This window comes from Peromyscus californicus, unplaced genomic scaffold, assembly GCF_007827085.1.
Source record: "Peromyscus californicus insignis strain IS unplaced genomic scaffold, ASM782708v3 Scaffold_7__1_contigs__length_154581171, whole genome shotgun sequence".
NCBI classification, from domain to species: domain Eukaryota; kingdom Metazoa; phylum Chordata; class Mammalia; order Rodentia; family Cricetidae; genus Peromyscus; species Peromyscus californicus.
This window is the reverse complement of record NW_026294595.1, coordinates 8,385,778-8,400,970: the sequence shown is the minus strand read 5'-3', so window position 1 is coordinate 8,400,970 and position 15,193 is coordinate 8,385,778. Positions and strand designations below refer to the sequence as shown.

At 48.6% G+C, this 15,193-nt stretch overlaps 1 protein-coding gene and 1 long non-coding RNA gene across 2 annotated transcripts; one reads left to right on the top strand and one right to left on the bottom strand.

Moving 5' to 3' along the window:
• Window positions 1–2,346: 2,346 nt before the first annotated feature.
• Window positions 2,347–15,143, bottom strand: CUNH9orf78 (chromosome unknown C9orf78 homolog). Its single transcript, XM_052725654.1, has 9 exons — window positions 14,826–15,143; window positions 14,079–14,138; window positions 11,337–11,388; window positions 9,001–9,071; window positions 6,487–6,564; window positions 5,175–5,372; window positions 3,421–3,557; window positions 3,238–3,336; window positions 2,347–2,830 (listed from the first exon to the last, which is right to left on the bottom strand). The coding sequence occupies exons 1-9, from the start codon at window positions 14,906–14,908 to the stop codon at window positions 2,739–2,741; spliced, it is 870 nt and encodes a 289-aa protein (XP_052581614.1). The 5' UTR covers window positions 14,909–15,143; the 3' UTR covers window positions 2,347–2,738.
• Window positions 11,395–13,653, top strand: LOC128102119 (uncharacterized). The gene is made up of 2 exons (XR_008215323.1): window positions 11,395–13,086; window positions 13,267–13,653. It is a non-coding gene; the product is annotated as an uncharacterized LOC128102119 (long non-coding RNA).
• Window positions 15,144–15,193: the final 50 nt, after the last annotated feature.

Genomic DNA, 15,193 nt, shown 5'->3' with positions numbered 1-15,193 from the left:
CCCCCAACTCCTCTTGGATGCATCTGACACGCGCCTTGTTTTTTTAAATGACTTGGGAGTTTTGAGGAATACTAGCTAGACACTTGGGGGGCACTAGGATGAATCCAAGGTGGCTGTGGAATAATCCTTATGTACACTGTGAATATGTATTACTCTCATTAGTTTTAATAAAGAGCCAATTGGCCAATAGCTAGGCAGGAAGAGGTTAGGCGGGAGAGCCAGATTGAGAAAATGCTGGGAAGGAGGGCAGAGTCGCCATCTAGATGCAGAGGAAGCAGGAGATGAACATGTCATGCTGAAAAAAGGTAGGACCACAGGATAGAACACAGATAAGAAATACGGATTAATTTAAGTTGAAAGAGCTAGTTAGTAGCAAGCCTAAATCGGCCAAGCATCGATAATTAATAAGTCTGTGGTTATTTGGTAGTGGGCTGTTGGGACAGGAAAGTCTGCCTAGACCAGGGCCTCATGCACTGCAGGCAAATGCTATCGTGGAGGCATACCTCAGACCTTGTTCCTTGTTTCATTTTAAAATTTCTTTGGGGTGTGGGGAACAAAGTGGGTGCTAGGAATTGAACTCAGGTTTGTACAAGAATGACACCCTTAACTTGTTAGCATCTCTCCAGCCTCTGATGGTACGTACTACTTTGCTTTCAATTACTATGATAAACACTATGACCAAAAGCCACTTATGGGAGGAAAGGGTTTATTTCATCTTCCATCAAGAGAGGCCAAGGCAGGAACTCAAGGTAGGAACCTGAGGGCCTAAACTGAAGAGCCCGTGGAATTACTAGCCCGTGGAATTACATACTTACTAGCATGTTCCCTCTGGCTTGCTTTTTCTTTTATTATTTATTTTTATGTGCATTTTTTTTGACTGCATGTCTGTCTGTGAGGGTGTCAAATCCACTGGAACTACCATGTCAGTGCTGGGAACTGAACGCAGGTCCTCTAGCAGGGCAGTCAGTGCTCTTAGTCACTGAGCCATCTCTCCAGCCCCTCAGCTACAGGTCTACATGCCTAGAGATGGCACCACCCACAGCAGCCTGGGCCCTCGTACATCCATTAGTAAATAAGAAAAAGCCCTCCAGCCTAATCTGAGGGAGGAAATTTCTCAGGTGAGGTTTCCTCTTCCCATCTACGTCTAGGTTTATGTCACTGACAGAAATGAATCAGCACAAGGCTGCATCTACGTGTTTTCCACTGTGAGGTTCCCTGTGGACCTCCCTCCTCTTTGGAAGTCAGTGTGCAAGGCCCACACTTAAGGCAGTGGAGAGTTATGCTCAAGCTTGTTGAGGGCAAAATGTCTACAGAAATCACCTGTGCCAGGAATTGTGGCGCTAAACTAATTCCAGGAGGTAAAGGTAGGAGGAAAAGAAGCCAAGGTCACTCTTAGCTATATATTAAGATCAAGACCAATCTAGGACCAAAGAGGGGAAACAAAACAAAACAGTGTTTTTCTGTGTAAATTTGGTGTCCTGGAACTCGCTCTGTAGACCAGGCTGGCCTCAAACTCAGAGATCTGCCTGCCTCTGCCTTTCCTTCTTAATCAAAAGAACTTGTAGTCTGTAAGAGTCAGGGAATGACAGTGTATCTCAACCATCCTCCATTTTTTTGCTGTGAACTGGACAGATGTATTTTTCTTTCTTTCTTTCCTTTTTGAAATATAGTCTCTCCTGGTTGTCCTGAAACTCACTATGTAGACCAGGTAGATCTCGAACTCACAGAGATCTCCTTGCTTCTCCCTCCTGAGTGTGAGGATTAAAGGCATGTGCCACCACACCCAGCAAGGACAGATGTATTTTTCAAGCCCATTTCAAACAGTGACGGAAACCATGGTTATGTATATAACCACAAAACACAATGTAAATAGACTAGAGAAGATGGCTCAGTGGTTGAGAGTACAGGCTGCTCTTCCTGAGGACCCGGGCTCGATTGCTAGCATGGACATGGCGGCTCACAACCATGGGTAACTCCAGTTCCAGGATAGCTGACACCTTCCTCTGGCCTCCATAGGCACTGTGTGTACACACAGGGTACACAGACATACATGAAGACAAAACACCCATATACATAAATAAATCGTAAATAAATAAGGGGTGGTGGTGGCGGCGGTGGCGGCGGCGCAGGCCTTTAATCCCAGCACTCGGGAGGCAGAGGCAGGCGCATCTCTGAGTTCAAGGCCAGCATGGCTTACAGAGTGAGATCCAGGACAGGCTCCAAAATTACATAGAGAAACCCTGTCTCGAAAAACCAAAACCAAAACAAACAAACAAAAATAAACAAACCCACAATGAACACATCTAGGTCTTCCTGAGCTGGGACAACATTAAGACAAAGGCAACATATTTACAAACAATTTAATAACACTCTTGAGAAGGTTTGCCCAGGTAGGAAACAACATAGACATAGATATATTGTTTTACTTTGAAAACTACAAAGTCAGTGCTTGAAAATGCCAGTCAGGTGTGGTGGGGCCTCTAAAATTCCAGTAGGGAGGAAGAGGGAGTTCAAGGCCAGCCTGGGATATACAGAGAGGTGGTGCCGTCTCCAACCCAAAACCAGAACAGAAATTTAGCAGGTAAGCAGAAGCGCCATCTGATGGAGAACCCCAGTAACTAACAAGCGGGTTCTACGCAGGGCATTGTTTGTACGTGGACATGTGTGAGTGTGTGTGCCCCTCCTTCCCCACTCATCTCCTCAAACTTCTCATGGTGTATGTACGCGCTATCCAGCCCTCAGTAGCGCCTGTTCATCTTCTTAAACTTCTCGTAGTGGTAGTCATCTGTGGCCTTCTCGTTAGCAGGACGCTTGCGGTTGGGAGGGGACCCTAAGGAGAACAGAGGCTGCCTGTCATGGTGGAACCAGCAGAGACTACTGTTCCAAAGTGAGGATCTGGTTGGAGTTGGCCACGACAGCAGCCAGCACTGAGGCTCAGGTGGACTTACCATGTGGCTCTTATTTCCCGGTGTTTGCTTTTCCCTTTCCGAAACTTTCACACTCAGTCTCTACTAGCTTGACAGCTTGGGGTCCCCCAAGCAACCAACGGGCTGCCCCTACACCTCTCTTCATTTTACCAAGGAGGAGCCCCCAGCTTGGACAGGGGAAGGCACATGGCCATGGTCCTCAACAGGAGTCTGGGTCAGATGCCTTGGTCCCTTAGGGCTTCAGCACTGCCCTGCCCAGCATGACTCTGTCTACACAGGCCACTTAAGTGCCACCCAGGGCTGTACTCACGTTCAGGCTCTGGCTTCTCTGTGTCACCCACTCGCAAGGGCCGGGCTTTGGGCTCTTCTTTGTTTCTTCGGATGGGTGCATTGAGCTCTTCGTGATAAACTGAGCAGAGAAAGAACAAGGGACCATGAGGCAGGAGGTGGGGCTTTTAGACTCTTGGGGTGTGGGGGCAGGCAGGGCACTCACAGCGGTTGTGCTGGACATAGTTCACAGCCATGTTGGTGGGCACAAATGAAGTCTCACTGTCCTTCTTCTTGTTCTGCTGCTCTGCCAGCAGCCGGGCCTTGGCATCCTCCGTGGAAATGATGTTTTTTATTTTAGCACTACGGAAAGAGAAAGAGGCACACCTCATACGAGACCAGCACACCTCTGGAATTAACCAGTGAGGCTGGCCACTCCTACTGCACAAGGAAAGCTTTCGTCCCAGAGCACCGAGCTCTACAGTGTACCAGGCTGCTTCATGCCTTTCCTTCTTTCCTTTTGGTTTTTGTTTTTCAAGACAGGGTAGTCCTGTGTAGCCCTGGCTGTCCTGGATCTCACTCTGTCGACCAGGCTGGCCATGAACTCACAGAGATCCACCTGCTTCTGCCTCCCGAGTGCTGGGATTAAAGGTATGTGCCATTACCACATGGCTCCGTTTTGTTTTTAGGACAAGGCTTTCTACGAAGCCCCAGTTGGCCTGGAACTCAAGATCCATCTCCTCTTGCCTCAGCCTCCCCAGGGTTCAGATACCAATGTGTGCCACCCTACCTGGCCTGACCCTGTCATCACATCGGTATGGAGAACTCAGAGCCATGGGAGAACAGATGTGTTCTCTTTGACAAAGAGGAAATCTTGGAGCCTGGCAGTGGTGGCGCACACCTTTAACCACATCAGTCAGAGGACAGGCAGGAGGATCTCTGAGTTTGAGGCTAGCCTGCTCTACAGTGAGTTCCAGGACAGCCAGGACTACACAGCTACACAGAGAAACCCTGTCTCAAACAAACAAACAACAAAACAAAAAGGAAATCTTAGGCTGGGATGCAGCTTTGTGGCAGAGTACTTACCTAGCATGCGTGAGGTCCTGGTTCAAATCCCCAGAAACACACACGTGCACACACACAAGAAATCATGTCCCACAAAAATGAAGCAGGCTGCCTAAGGTTCAAACCCTGCCAGGCCAGAAAGAGACCAGAATCCGCCGCCGCCGCCGCCGCCGCCGCCTCCTAACACTTTACTCTAAGCAATGAAGCTGCCGACCACTCACTGAACTTGTTTCCCTGCGGGTGAGAAACGGCTCACGGAGGAGGCACGGACCAGCCTCTCACACGGCCCTTGATGGAATAAACAGAGACAGGCCCTTGATGGAATAAACAGAGACACGTTTGCTTCCAGAGGTCAGGGGCCCTCAAGTCTCTTCAGCCACGGAGACCAGGTGTAACAAGAAACCTCTGGAGACAATTTGCCTGAGAGAACTTGTCTGCAGGTTCCCAAGGAGACTGAGAAGGATCTCCATAACTTTTGTGAGCACCCGTGCTTCTGTGCATGTGTGCACATGCATGTGTGTGTGCATGCGTATGAGCGTGCATGGGAAGGCCAGAGGACCACCTCAGATAGGAAGCCACCCACCTTGTTTGAGGCAGGGTGTCTCACTGGCCTGGAGCTCACTAAGTAGGCTTGGCTGGCTGGCCAAGGGGTCCAAACAGCTCTCCGATCTCCACCTGCCCAGTGTGCCCTCTCTACCCGGCTTTTCTGGCATGGGTTCTGGGAATCAAACTGAAGTCCTCATGCCTACAATGACAAGTACTTAACTAACTGAGCCAGCTCCCCAGCTTCCCGGAACTCGTAGGAATGCTAGGCAAGTGCTCTGTGCTCTAGGCTCTGTGCTCTCTGTAACCGCTAACTGGATGGTTGGTGGCTCTTCCCAAGGGCAGGGGCACAGCCAGGGCTGGGAGACATACTCTATCCCCAGGTCCACCTCGGGGATGCCGCTCAGCATCTGGTTGGACAGCATCTCCTCCGTCTTCTTGGCGGACGAGACGCGGATGTTCTCTGGCAGTTCATAGAGGCAGTCCTCGGCATTCTTGGGCTTGGCCTTCTGTTCCTCTTGCTCCACAATCCCCTTCCTCTTCTTCAGCTCCGTCTCAATGTACTTCATCCTGAGAAGGGACTATAGGCTCAGGGGGCCGGAGAGGCCACCACAGGCCTCTGCTAATTAGCATTTTAATGAAATCCTTTTCACCTTTTACTTCATGTACCAAGTATGTGCAGAGCATGAACACAACAACACACGTGGAAGCTGACATCTCCCACATGTGGGTCCTGGAGACTGAGCACAGTCCTAAGGCTGGTGGCAGAGGTCTCTACCCATTGAGCCATCTCACCTATCAATACAGGAAAATTGTTTTGAAGACAGGTTCTCATTATGAAGCCCTGGCTAGCCTTGAACTCTTTATACAGACCAGGCTGGCCTTGAACTCAGAGATGTGCCTGCCTCTATTTCTCAAGTGTTGGGATTAAATTCGAGTGTCAACATACCTGTCTCCAATGAGGAAATTATCAGTTCATGCAGAAATTAAGAAAAATAAAAATACCCGGAGGTTACTTTTGACAGTCTCACACTGTGTGACCTAGATGGTTTCAAGTTTGAGATCCTCCTGCCTCAGCCTCCTTGATGTTAGAATTACAGGTGTGTGCCACCATACCTGACTTGAGTTCATTCGGAGTTTTGAAAATTTCAACTGAAAACATCAACGTGTACTGGAGACTACAACACCCAATCTCCAGATGTGACCATATCCAAGGCTCTTTGAAGACAGAAGGTGGCATTATGTTTCTCTTTTTCCCACCCCCCCAGCAGAATGAACTGGATTTATCAAGATAAAGGAAAAGAGAGGAAGAGTGGGTAGGACTCAAGGGAGGGACTCTGGAACGTTTTAAAGGCCTTGGTGGAAAAGAAGTGGCGACAGTCCTTGTGTCTGGGGGAAAATCACTAGTCAAAACATCCAAGGGCTGAGAATGTACTGTCTGGTATCTATCCCTCCAGAGAAAGGAAGGAAGGAGAGGGGAGGAGGGAGGGACAGAAATGTAAGCACAAATATAAGACCCACCCTTTGAAAGGACTTTTAAGAGGCTTTCAAAGATCTCAAACCTGAGAAGTTGGGAGGCCATGGCTAAGGAAACCCTAGAGGTACTATCTGTGACTAGACATTTGTGACAGTCTGGCTGGGGCCGACTCCAGTGTTATAGACACTGAGACACACTGGTACCTACATGTCTGCATCCTCATCCCTCCGGTTAGTTTCTGCAGAAAAGGATGTCCCCAGGTGCAGGTCCTCCTCTTCACTGACCCTGAGAGTAGGAAGAAGGTCACATTCATTGAGGCCAAGTTACATCAGACAGCTCCGATACAACAGAAAATGCATGAAAACCTATGACACAGTATGGTATATAAAGAGAAAAAACCCTAGACACATGCAAGCAACAGGCGGCAGCACCTTTTAGACTTAAGAGAATGAGTGCAAGCTTTCTTTTGTAAACATGTATAATAGGTAGTTCCTGTGTATGCATGGGTGACCCTGCATGCACATATGGAGGTCAGAGGCTGTGTCAGAGTGCCCCCCCATGGCTCCTCCCCTTTGTCTTTTTTGTTTGTTTGTTTGTTTTTCGAGACAGGGTTTCTCTGTGTAGCTTTGCGCCTTTCCTGGAACTCACTTGGTAGCCCAGGCTGGCCTCGAACTCACAGAGATCTGCCTGGCTCTGCCTCCCGAGTGCTGGGATTAAAGGCGTGCACCACCACCGCCCGGCTTCCCCTTTGTCTTTTAAGATGAACTTTTACTAGTCCACAGCTCATTATTTTGGATAGACAGGTTGGCTACCAAGTCCCCAGGATCCACTGCCTGCACTCCCTAATGCAGGGGTTACAGACACATGCTGCCACACTTGGATTTTATGTGTGTCAGGGATCTCAACCCAGGCCCTTCACTTTACTCACTATACCATCTCCCTAGCTCCTTAAACACATTTACTTTTTTTTTTTTTTAAAGAGGGTCTCATGCAGTTTAATCTGGCCTTGAACTCCCAATCCTCCTGCTTTCGATTCCTGAGTGCTGGGGTTTTCAGTGCATTGTTTTTTGTCGGAAGCCATGCCGTCACCCCTGGGAATGGTGCATAAATGTTTTGCGAATGGAACTCTCTAAGGCAAGGCCCTTTGGAGAATCCCATCCACCTGGAAGGACTTGTGGAAGGGATGCTGAAGACCCCCTGTGCTGATGCCAGGGAGCTCAGATGCTGCAGACCCCTGTGCTGAGCCCCTGTGCTGATGCCAGGGAGCTCAGATGCTGCAGACCCCTGTGCTGAGGCCCAGGGAGCTCAGATGCTGCAGACCCCTGTGCTGAGGCCCAGGGAGCTCGGGTGCTGCAGACCCCTGTGCTGATCCCAGGGAGCTCAGATGCTGCAGACTCCTGTGTTGATCCCAGGGAGCTCAGATGCTGCAGATCCCTGTGCTGAGCCCAGGGAGCTCAGGTGCTGCAGACCCCCCCCCCCCCCCAGGGATGCTTCTAACTGTTGCCATGCTCATTCTCATGGTAATTCTTGGATTTTCTTTGCCAATTGTGATTGTAGTTGAGTTTACTGGAAACAAAAGCTGATACTTTTTTTCTAAGTCTCTCCAAGGAAATCGAACCTCTGCAATCATTCACAGAAACCAGTTCCTCAGGTCACCCCTGGCTGCCTTTGCAGTCATTCTCAGTAAGCAGGAGGAACTCACTAAGGTTAATGATTCTTGCTTACTTAACTATCCTAAAAAAGAAATAACTATATTGGGAGATGGTTTCTGAAAAGATGACATTAAAAACTTACAGGAACATATAAGGAAAAGGCAAAGGACATGAAAGGTCAGACATCTCTCTGGTGCCAGGACGTGAACGGTTAGGTGTTTTTTCAGTTAAAACTCCCAGTTCCCTTGGAAGTAAAAGCACATGTAGAAACTGCCAGGAAGAATATAAACTTGGCCCCAAAAGTTAGAGAATTAGGTAATCACTACCATTTTGAGAATTTATAAATAGGATTACAACTGTTGTCCACAGAAAAGTGATATACAGATTATTTAGAAATTGACTTACACTTGAAAATAATATCCTAGGTATGGCTGATTACAAAAATATAAAATATTACATTGTTAAGGACTAATCATAAGACTTGAATCTCTTTTTTTAATAACTGCATGTTTGCTGCTGGCTAGGGCACAGTATGGATAAGATGTTCCTGGCTAGATATAACCATTTGGCTTGCAATATAAAAATTAATGAGATGAGGAAAAGGTCAATGACGTCAAGGGAGTGGGGAAGAGGAAAGAAACTAAATTGGGAAAATGGTAATGATTCTTGGAAAATGATTAAAGAGAAATGTATTGAAACTGCTCATGTCTGGATGCACTAGAACTCATAAAAACAGTGGCTCGAGTTACTCAGGGCATCTGTTTGAAAGACTTTCACCGACTCCACACCTCCGTCCTGCAGCTCAGAATCTCTCTGGAGCTGGACTCTGGTAATTTTTGTAACTAGGTTTTCATACAAAGCTTCCCCGTGTTTGAAATAATGAACAAGGCCCCTTACAAAAGGATTCTTCTCTCTTGGCTCTGAGCCCTCCACTGGGGTTGTTTCTAATTAGCACACCCCGGCACAGCACAGAGGCTGCAGCTCTGTGCAGGATGTCTCAGCAGCCCTCGCCCTCCCTGCCTGCTCAGGCCCAGGCGACAGTGCGTTTGCCCTAGTTCCCTCCACTTACTTATCTTTGCCCCTCTCCTTCAGCTTCTTCATGTCCACCATGCCGCCTGTCGTCATTTGGAAAGGGTCGTCCTGCAGAAAGCACACAGCTTAGAGGAAGCATCTAGAATAGCCACAGCTGAGTTAGTGATCTGTGAGTGTGCAGGTGCACGTACACATACATGTACATACCCATGAAGGTCAGAGGTCAATGTTGTGTGTCCTCAATCATTCTCCACCTTATTTTTCTTCTTTATTTTTGTGTTTTGAGACAGCACAGCCAAGCTGTCCTGGAACTCACTCTGTAGACCAGGCTGGCCTCAAACTCAGAGATCCACCTGCCTCTGCTTCCCAAGTGCTGAGATTAAAGGTGTGCGCCACCACCACCCAGCTTTCCTTACTTTGTATGTGTATGTGTGCTGTGAGCTGCAGAAATATGAAGTAGGAATTCAGCTGACACTGACTAAAAAAACCTGGCATAGCCAAGAGCTCTGCCAGAGGGAAGCCAAAACTCAAGGAGTTTTGGTGATATTAGCTTTTGCATGTATTAGCTGTTTCCTGCAGTGAATTTCTTGTGTGCTACTACAGTCTTCCCATTTGAATCTTTTCCCAGGAACTTCTAACACTGGGACTGATCACTTATTGGGCACTACTTCCCCTATACATTTTGAGGTATTTGGATAACATCACCCAGCTGTGTTTGAAAACAGTCACATAGTCAAGACCCCTTTCCCATAATCAGGCCTTTGTTCCTTTTATTCTAGCATAGACGTAGAGTCTGCCTTTCTGTAATTACCTTCATTAGCAGACATCTGGCCAGGGCCATCTCTGGATAAAGAGACACCTGGAGACACTTCTCATACATCCAAGGACAGACTGCAGACAGATGAGCACTAGTGTGCCCTGAGCTCATCTTGCCTACAAGAAAAGCTAACCTTGCTAACCTTAAATCCTCACCTTCACCCCGTTTATTAACACAAGACCCTAATTTAAGAGATTACTGCCTGCAAAATTACCAGGATGGTGTTCGGCCATCTTCTAGTTACTAAGATGAGGTAAATATTTCCACTGACCCTATGAGACAACCGCCAAGGCCAGTCGGGTGATAGGTGCCAAGCTTCGTTTCCTGTGCAAATTAAGCTTAAGTCCTCCTCGTTTATCCCATAGCCCAGGTGTTATCCTTAGTTCTAAAGATTCTTCCCTTTAGCAACCGACTCAGAGTGAAAGTGCTTTTATAAACCAAATGCTACATGTTGTGATGCAGAAAGTGGTGCTGATGGGGGATAAGCTTAGCCAGAAGCGGGGCCAAAGGAGAAAAGCCAGTGTTATTTTACTCATGACTTATACTGACACAGACTCCTAACCTTTTACCTAGCCACTTCTAAGAACAGAGTCTGAGCACATAACATTCCTCTTTAGATCCCCTAACTGATTTTAGCCCTTAGTTGACTCTACCTCCACTAGTCACTCCCCTTTGGGGTTGTAAATGAAAGCCGACAATTACTGCTCTATGTGTGGATCTTTTCACCTCTCTCTATGACCCCGAAAACTTTAAGTTTCGCATTGCATTGCCAAAGAATTACTGCTTGTAAGTGCATATAAACTGGTACTCCCACGGCACTTGTAGAATTGACTTAGAAGAATAAGTGAATGGACTGAAAGAGTTCAGTGTGTGTAGATTCATTTAATATCCCTCAGATTAGATCCCAGCTACTTAAAGCATCTTCCCCTGAACTCTGGGAAGAAAACCCCACGGGGCAGATACCCGGGGGCTTTCGATATATGTGACCATGCGTGTTAGTTTTGTGTGTGGAGTGTATATGCACGGCTGTGTGTACAAATGTGTGGTTGTGGAGACAAGAGACCAAAGTCAGGCATCTGCCTCAATCACTTTCCAGCTTAAGTATCTCAGACAGAGGTTACTGCTTTGGGTAGACTGCTGGCCAGTCAGCTCTAGAGCTCCACTGTCTCCACTCCAACCCGCTGGGGTTATAGGTGTATGCCATCATGTACGGCTTTTGTGTTGGTACTAGGGGCCTGAGTCAGGTCCCCATACTTCAGCAGCAACAACTTCAGCACTTTACCCACAGAGCCGTTCCCCCAATCCTTTGACTTACAGGCTTTGAGGCAGGGTCTCTTAGCTTGCTTATTCAGCACCTCGTCCTGCCTCTGCCTCCCCAGGGCTCGGATTACAGGTGTATGCCACCTCTCTCAGCTGTTCATGTGGGCGCCAGGGAGCCAAGCTTGGACCCTTGTGCTTGCACAGCAAGGACTCTGACTGAGCCATCTCTCTGGCACCATGGTTATACCTTAGGAAGCCACACAGAAGAGCAGCCCCAGAGAGGAGCCCACACTTACCACCAGAGTAGTTTCCTCTTGAACCTTCTCTCCCACCAGCAGGGCGGCAGCACTGAGCAAAAGAAAAGAAAACAACACCCAAAGAGAATGACACAGAGACAAGGAGGAAATCAATGTGCTGGCTAGTTATTTTGTCAACTGACACAAGCTAGAGTCATCGGGAAGAGGAAACTTCAACTGAGAAAAGGCCTCCATCACACCGGCCTGTAGGCAAGCCTGTGGAGCAGTTTCTTAGGATTGGTGTGTGCAGGGCTCCCTTCCCCTGGGTATGCGGTCCTGTGTTGTATAAGGTAGCTGAATGTAATCCTGGGAAGCAAGCAGTCAGCAGTGTTCCTCCACGGTCTCTGCTTCAGTTCCTGCCTCAGGTTCCTGCCATGACTTCCCCCAATAACTGAATGTGATCAAAATATGTACACCAAATAAACCTTTCCTCTGCACGCTGTTTCTGGTCATGGTCACAGGAACAGGAGGCTAACTGGGACAATCAGGCTTGCAGGCTGGAGTACTGAGGGTAGGTAGGAAAGCAGCTGCAAAAGCCAAAGAAGAACACAGCGCTCGGCACACCGTGAGTGCGAGGGAGAGCACAGTGCTCGGCACACCGTGAGTGGGAGGAGAGCACAGTGGTCGGCACACCGTGAGTGGGAGGAGAGCACAGTGCTCGGCACACCGTGAGTGGGAGGAGGAGGACACAGTGCTCGGCACACCGTGAGTGGGAGGAGGAGGACACAGTGCTCGGCACACTGTGAGTGGGAGGAGAGCACAGTGGTCGGCACACCGTGAGTGGGAGGGAGAGCACAGTGCTCGGCACACCGTGAGTGGGAGGGAGAGGCAAGGGAGGCACCTAGTGCATGTTCTTGCACGACCATTTGATATCACTGTGGTCTGGAAATCCCAGTATAAGATTCTGCCAGTCAAGGAAACTGTAACAGAAGACAAATGCCAGAGAACATGCACCGCGTATTTATAGCTGATGGTGAAAATTTACAAAATGACCCACAGGGATTGAAGTCAGGGCCTCACAGAGGCTGGGCCGTCACTATCACTGAGCTATCCCCGACACTTTTTGTTTCTTTGATTTTTGAGATATGGTCTCATTCAGTTGCCCAGCAGGCCTTAGACTTGTGACTGTCCCCCTTCAGCCTCCCAGGTAGCTGGGCCGACGGGTCTGTGCCACTAGGACTGGCTGTGTTGTTGCTGAGAGGAGGTTTCACTCTGTAGCCTGGGCTGGCATCCAACTCATGGCACTCCCACTATTTCAGTCTCTCAAGTCTGGAATTATAGGTGTAAGTCACTCCACCCACGGAGGCAGTCGACTAACAAATTATAGTACATACTCCTGGGGTACAGCATTATACAGTCTTCTGAAAAGATTTTCTGAAAAACACACAATATGGGCAGAAGCTCACAACATCATAATGAGTTGATTTTTAAAAAGCATGGGAAAAAAGTAGGTATAAAATTGATTAAAATCTTCAAAAATAAAAAAGAAACAGGTGGGAAAGAACTTTAGATGCTAACAATGGTTACCAATGCATGGAAAGATTATGAATGCTGTCTATCTCTCTACCTCAGCGTTTGTTTTTGTTTTGATGAGTGTTCTGTCTGCATGTACGCCTGCAGGCCAGAAGAGGGCATCAGATCCCATTGTAGATGGTTGTGAGCTGCCATGTGGTTGCTGGGAATTGAACCTGGGTCCTCTGGGAGAGCATCCAGTGCTCTTAACTGCTGTGCCATCTCTCCAGCCCACCAGGTTTTTTTTTTTTTTTTTTTTTTGGTTTTTCGAGACAGGGTTTCTCTGTGTAGCTTTTGCGCCTTTCCTGGAACTCACTTGGTAGCCCAGGCTGGCCTCGAACTCACAGAGATCTGCCTGGCTCTGCCTCCCGAGTGCTGGGATTAAAGGCGTGCGCCACCACCGCCCGGCCACCACCAGGTTTTTTAATAAATGGTCTTGCTATGTAGCCCAGGTTGCCCTCAAACTCCCAGTGTTAAGATTAAAGGCATACATCAACTACCACACCAGGTATTGTTTATTTTATTTTTTATTTTTTGGTTCTTTGAGACAGGGTTTCTCCATGTAACAGTCCTGGCTGTCCTAGAACTCATTCTGTAGACCAGGCTGGCCTCAAACTCAGAGAACCACCTGCCTCTGCCTCCCAAGTGCTGGAATTAAAGGCATGCGTCGCCACCGCCTGGCTTATTTCTTGATTATACTTCTCTAAGTTTCCCAAACTCTTATCTGCCAACATGTTGTTAGTCACAGTTCATCGGTGCAATTAAAAACTCAAGTTAGGAAAAAAAAAAAAAAAAAAAAGAAGAAGGCTGGAGAGGTGGCTCAGCAGTTAAGAGCACTGCTTGCTCTTCCAAAGGTCCTGAGTTCAATTCCCAGCAACCACATGGTGGCTCACAACCATCTGTAATGAGATCTGGTGCCCTCTTCTGGCCTGCAGGGATACGTGCAGACAGAACACTATATATAATAAATAAATAAATCTTAAAAAAAAAAAAAAAACACAAAAACACAAAAAAACTCGAGTTAGTTACCTGAAGCAGATTCTGAGACCACCAGGCTCAGGGCATGTGGCAAGTTAAACATTTGTAAAGAACGTTGGTCCCCTCTGTGAGCAGTGGAAGGTGCATGTCTAGAGAAAGAACTATGTTGAAGGAGGAGAGATTTGTAACTGAGACCCTAGCTGGGAAGTGTCTGTGTCTCACTGATGCCGCCCCCACCCCCGTGGTACCCACCTCACCCCGTTTGGCCTCTTCCTTAAGTTCTGCACCTCTCGGGTTTCTTCAAGTTTTAACCTGGGAGAAAATGAATAAACAGTAATGTACAGGCTGAGAGATGCTCTGCGAAATTCAAGGAGACCCACAGAGGTTTCCTAGTGAGATCTGAGCTTGTTTTACCCAGCAGGGCTGCACAAGGGGATGACTGGACCGCAGGCCTGGTTACCAGGCGTTTGGAAGGGTCTGCACTTGGTTGCACGATGTGCTTTGATCTATTAAGGGGGAGGTCTTTCGTCCACGCCTTGGCATTGTTATAAAAAGCGCTTTTGAAGAGTCAGAAGGGGCCAGCGGATTTTGATAAGGTCCTCCCGAAGCTATCCTGTGTTTCTGTCTCTCCTCTCCGCTATCTTTCTATCTAAAAGTTTCTTATTCCTCTCTCCTCCTCATAGGAACCCTTTAAAAGGTGGGCACTGGCCTCCCACAGATGGTGCCCTGAACAAGGACATAGGTTCAGGGACTCCCACACTAACTCAGTTCCAAGGACATCCGTCTCCCTTGGCCGAGTCCCTGGCACGGTAGATCACCGGCAGTCAGACCCATACGACCCCGGGACACCTCTCCCAGCTTCGCAGCCGGGAAAATGTGGCCTTATCCCCAGGAGCCTCTAAAAGACAACCCTGGCTCCCGGTCAACGGCGTCAGCGCGGTACCAGCCCCAAGCCTGTCTCCCTCTTCCTGGACCGTGGAGGCCCTGCCACACACGTACCGAACCTCCTCTGATTCCTGCTCATCTTCCTCCGACTCCGAGTCAGCCCGCCGGCGGCGGAAAGTCTTCCCGGTGATCCGCATAGCGGCGCCAGACTTTCGGAGCTATGTTACCAGCCGCGTAGTGCAGGGAACCCCTTTCGCTTCCGGCGCGCAAAAGTGTCGTCAGACCGCCGCTGCCTGCAGGCCCGCCTCCGGCTTGCCGGGCCCCGCCCCAGCAGACGGCCCCTAGATCCCAACTCGGAAAAGCAAAGGCAGGTACGGCCGCGTAGCCACACCCTCGGCCACACCCCAGCGATGTAACCGTGCTCACCACCAGCATGACAACCTTCGAACCATATGGCCACGCCCCAGCAGCACGGCCACTCC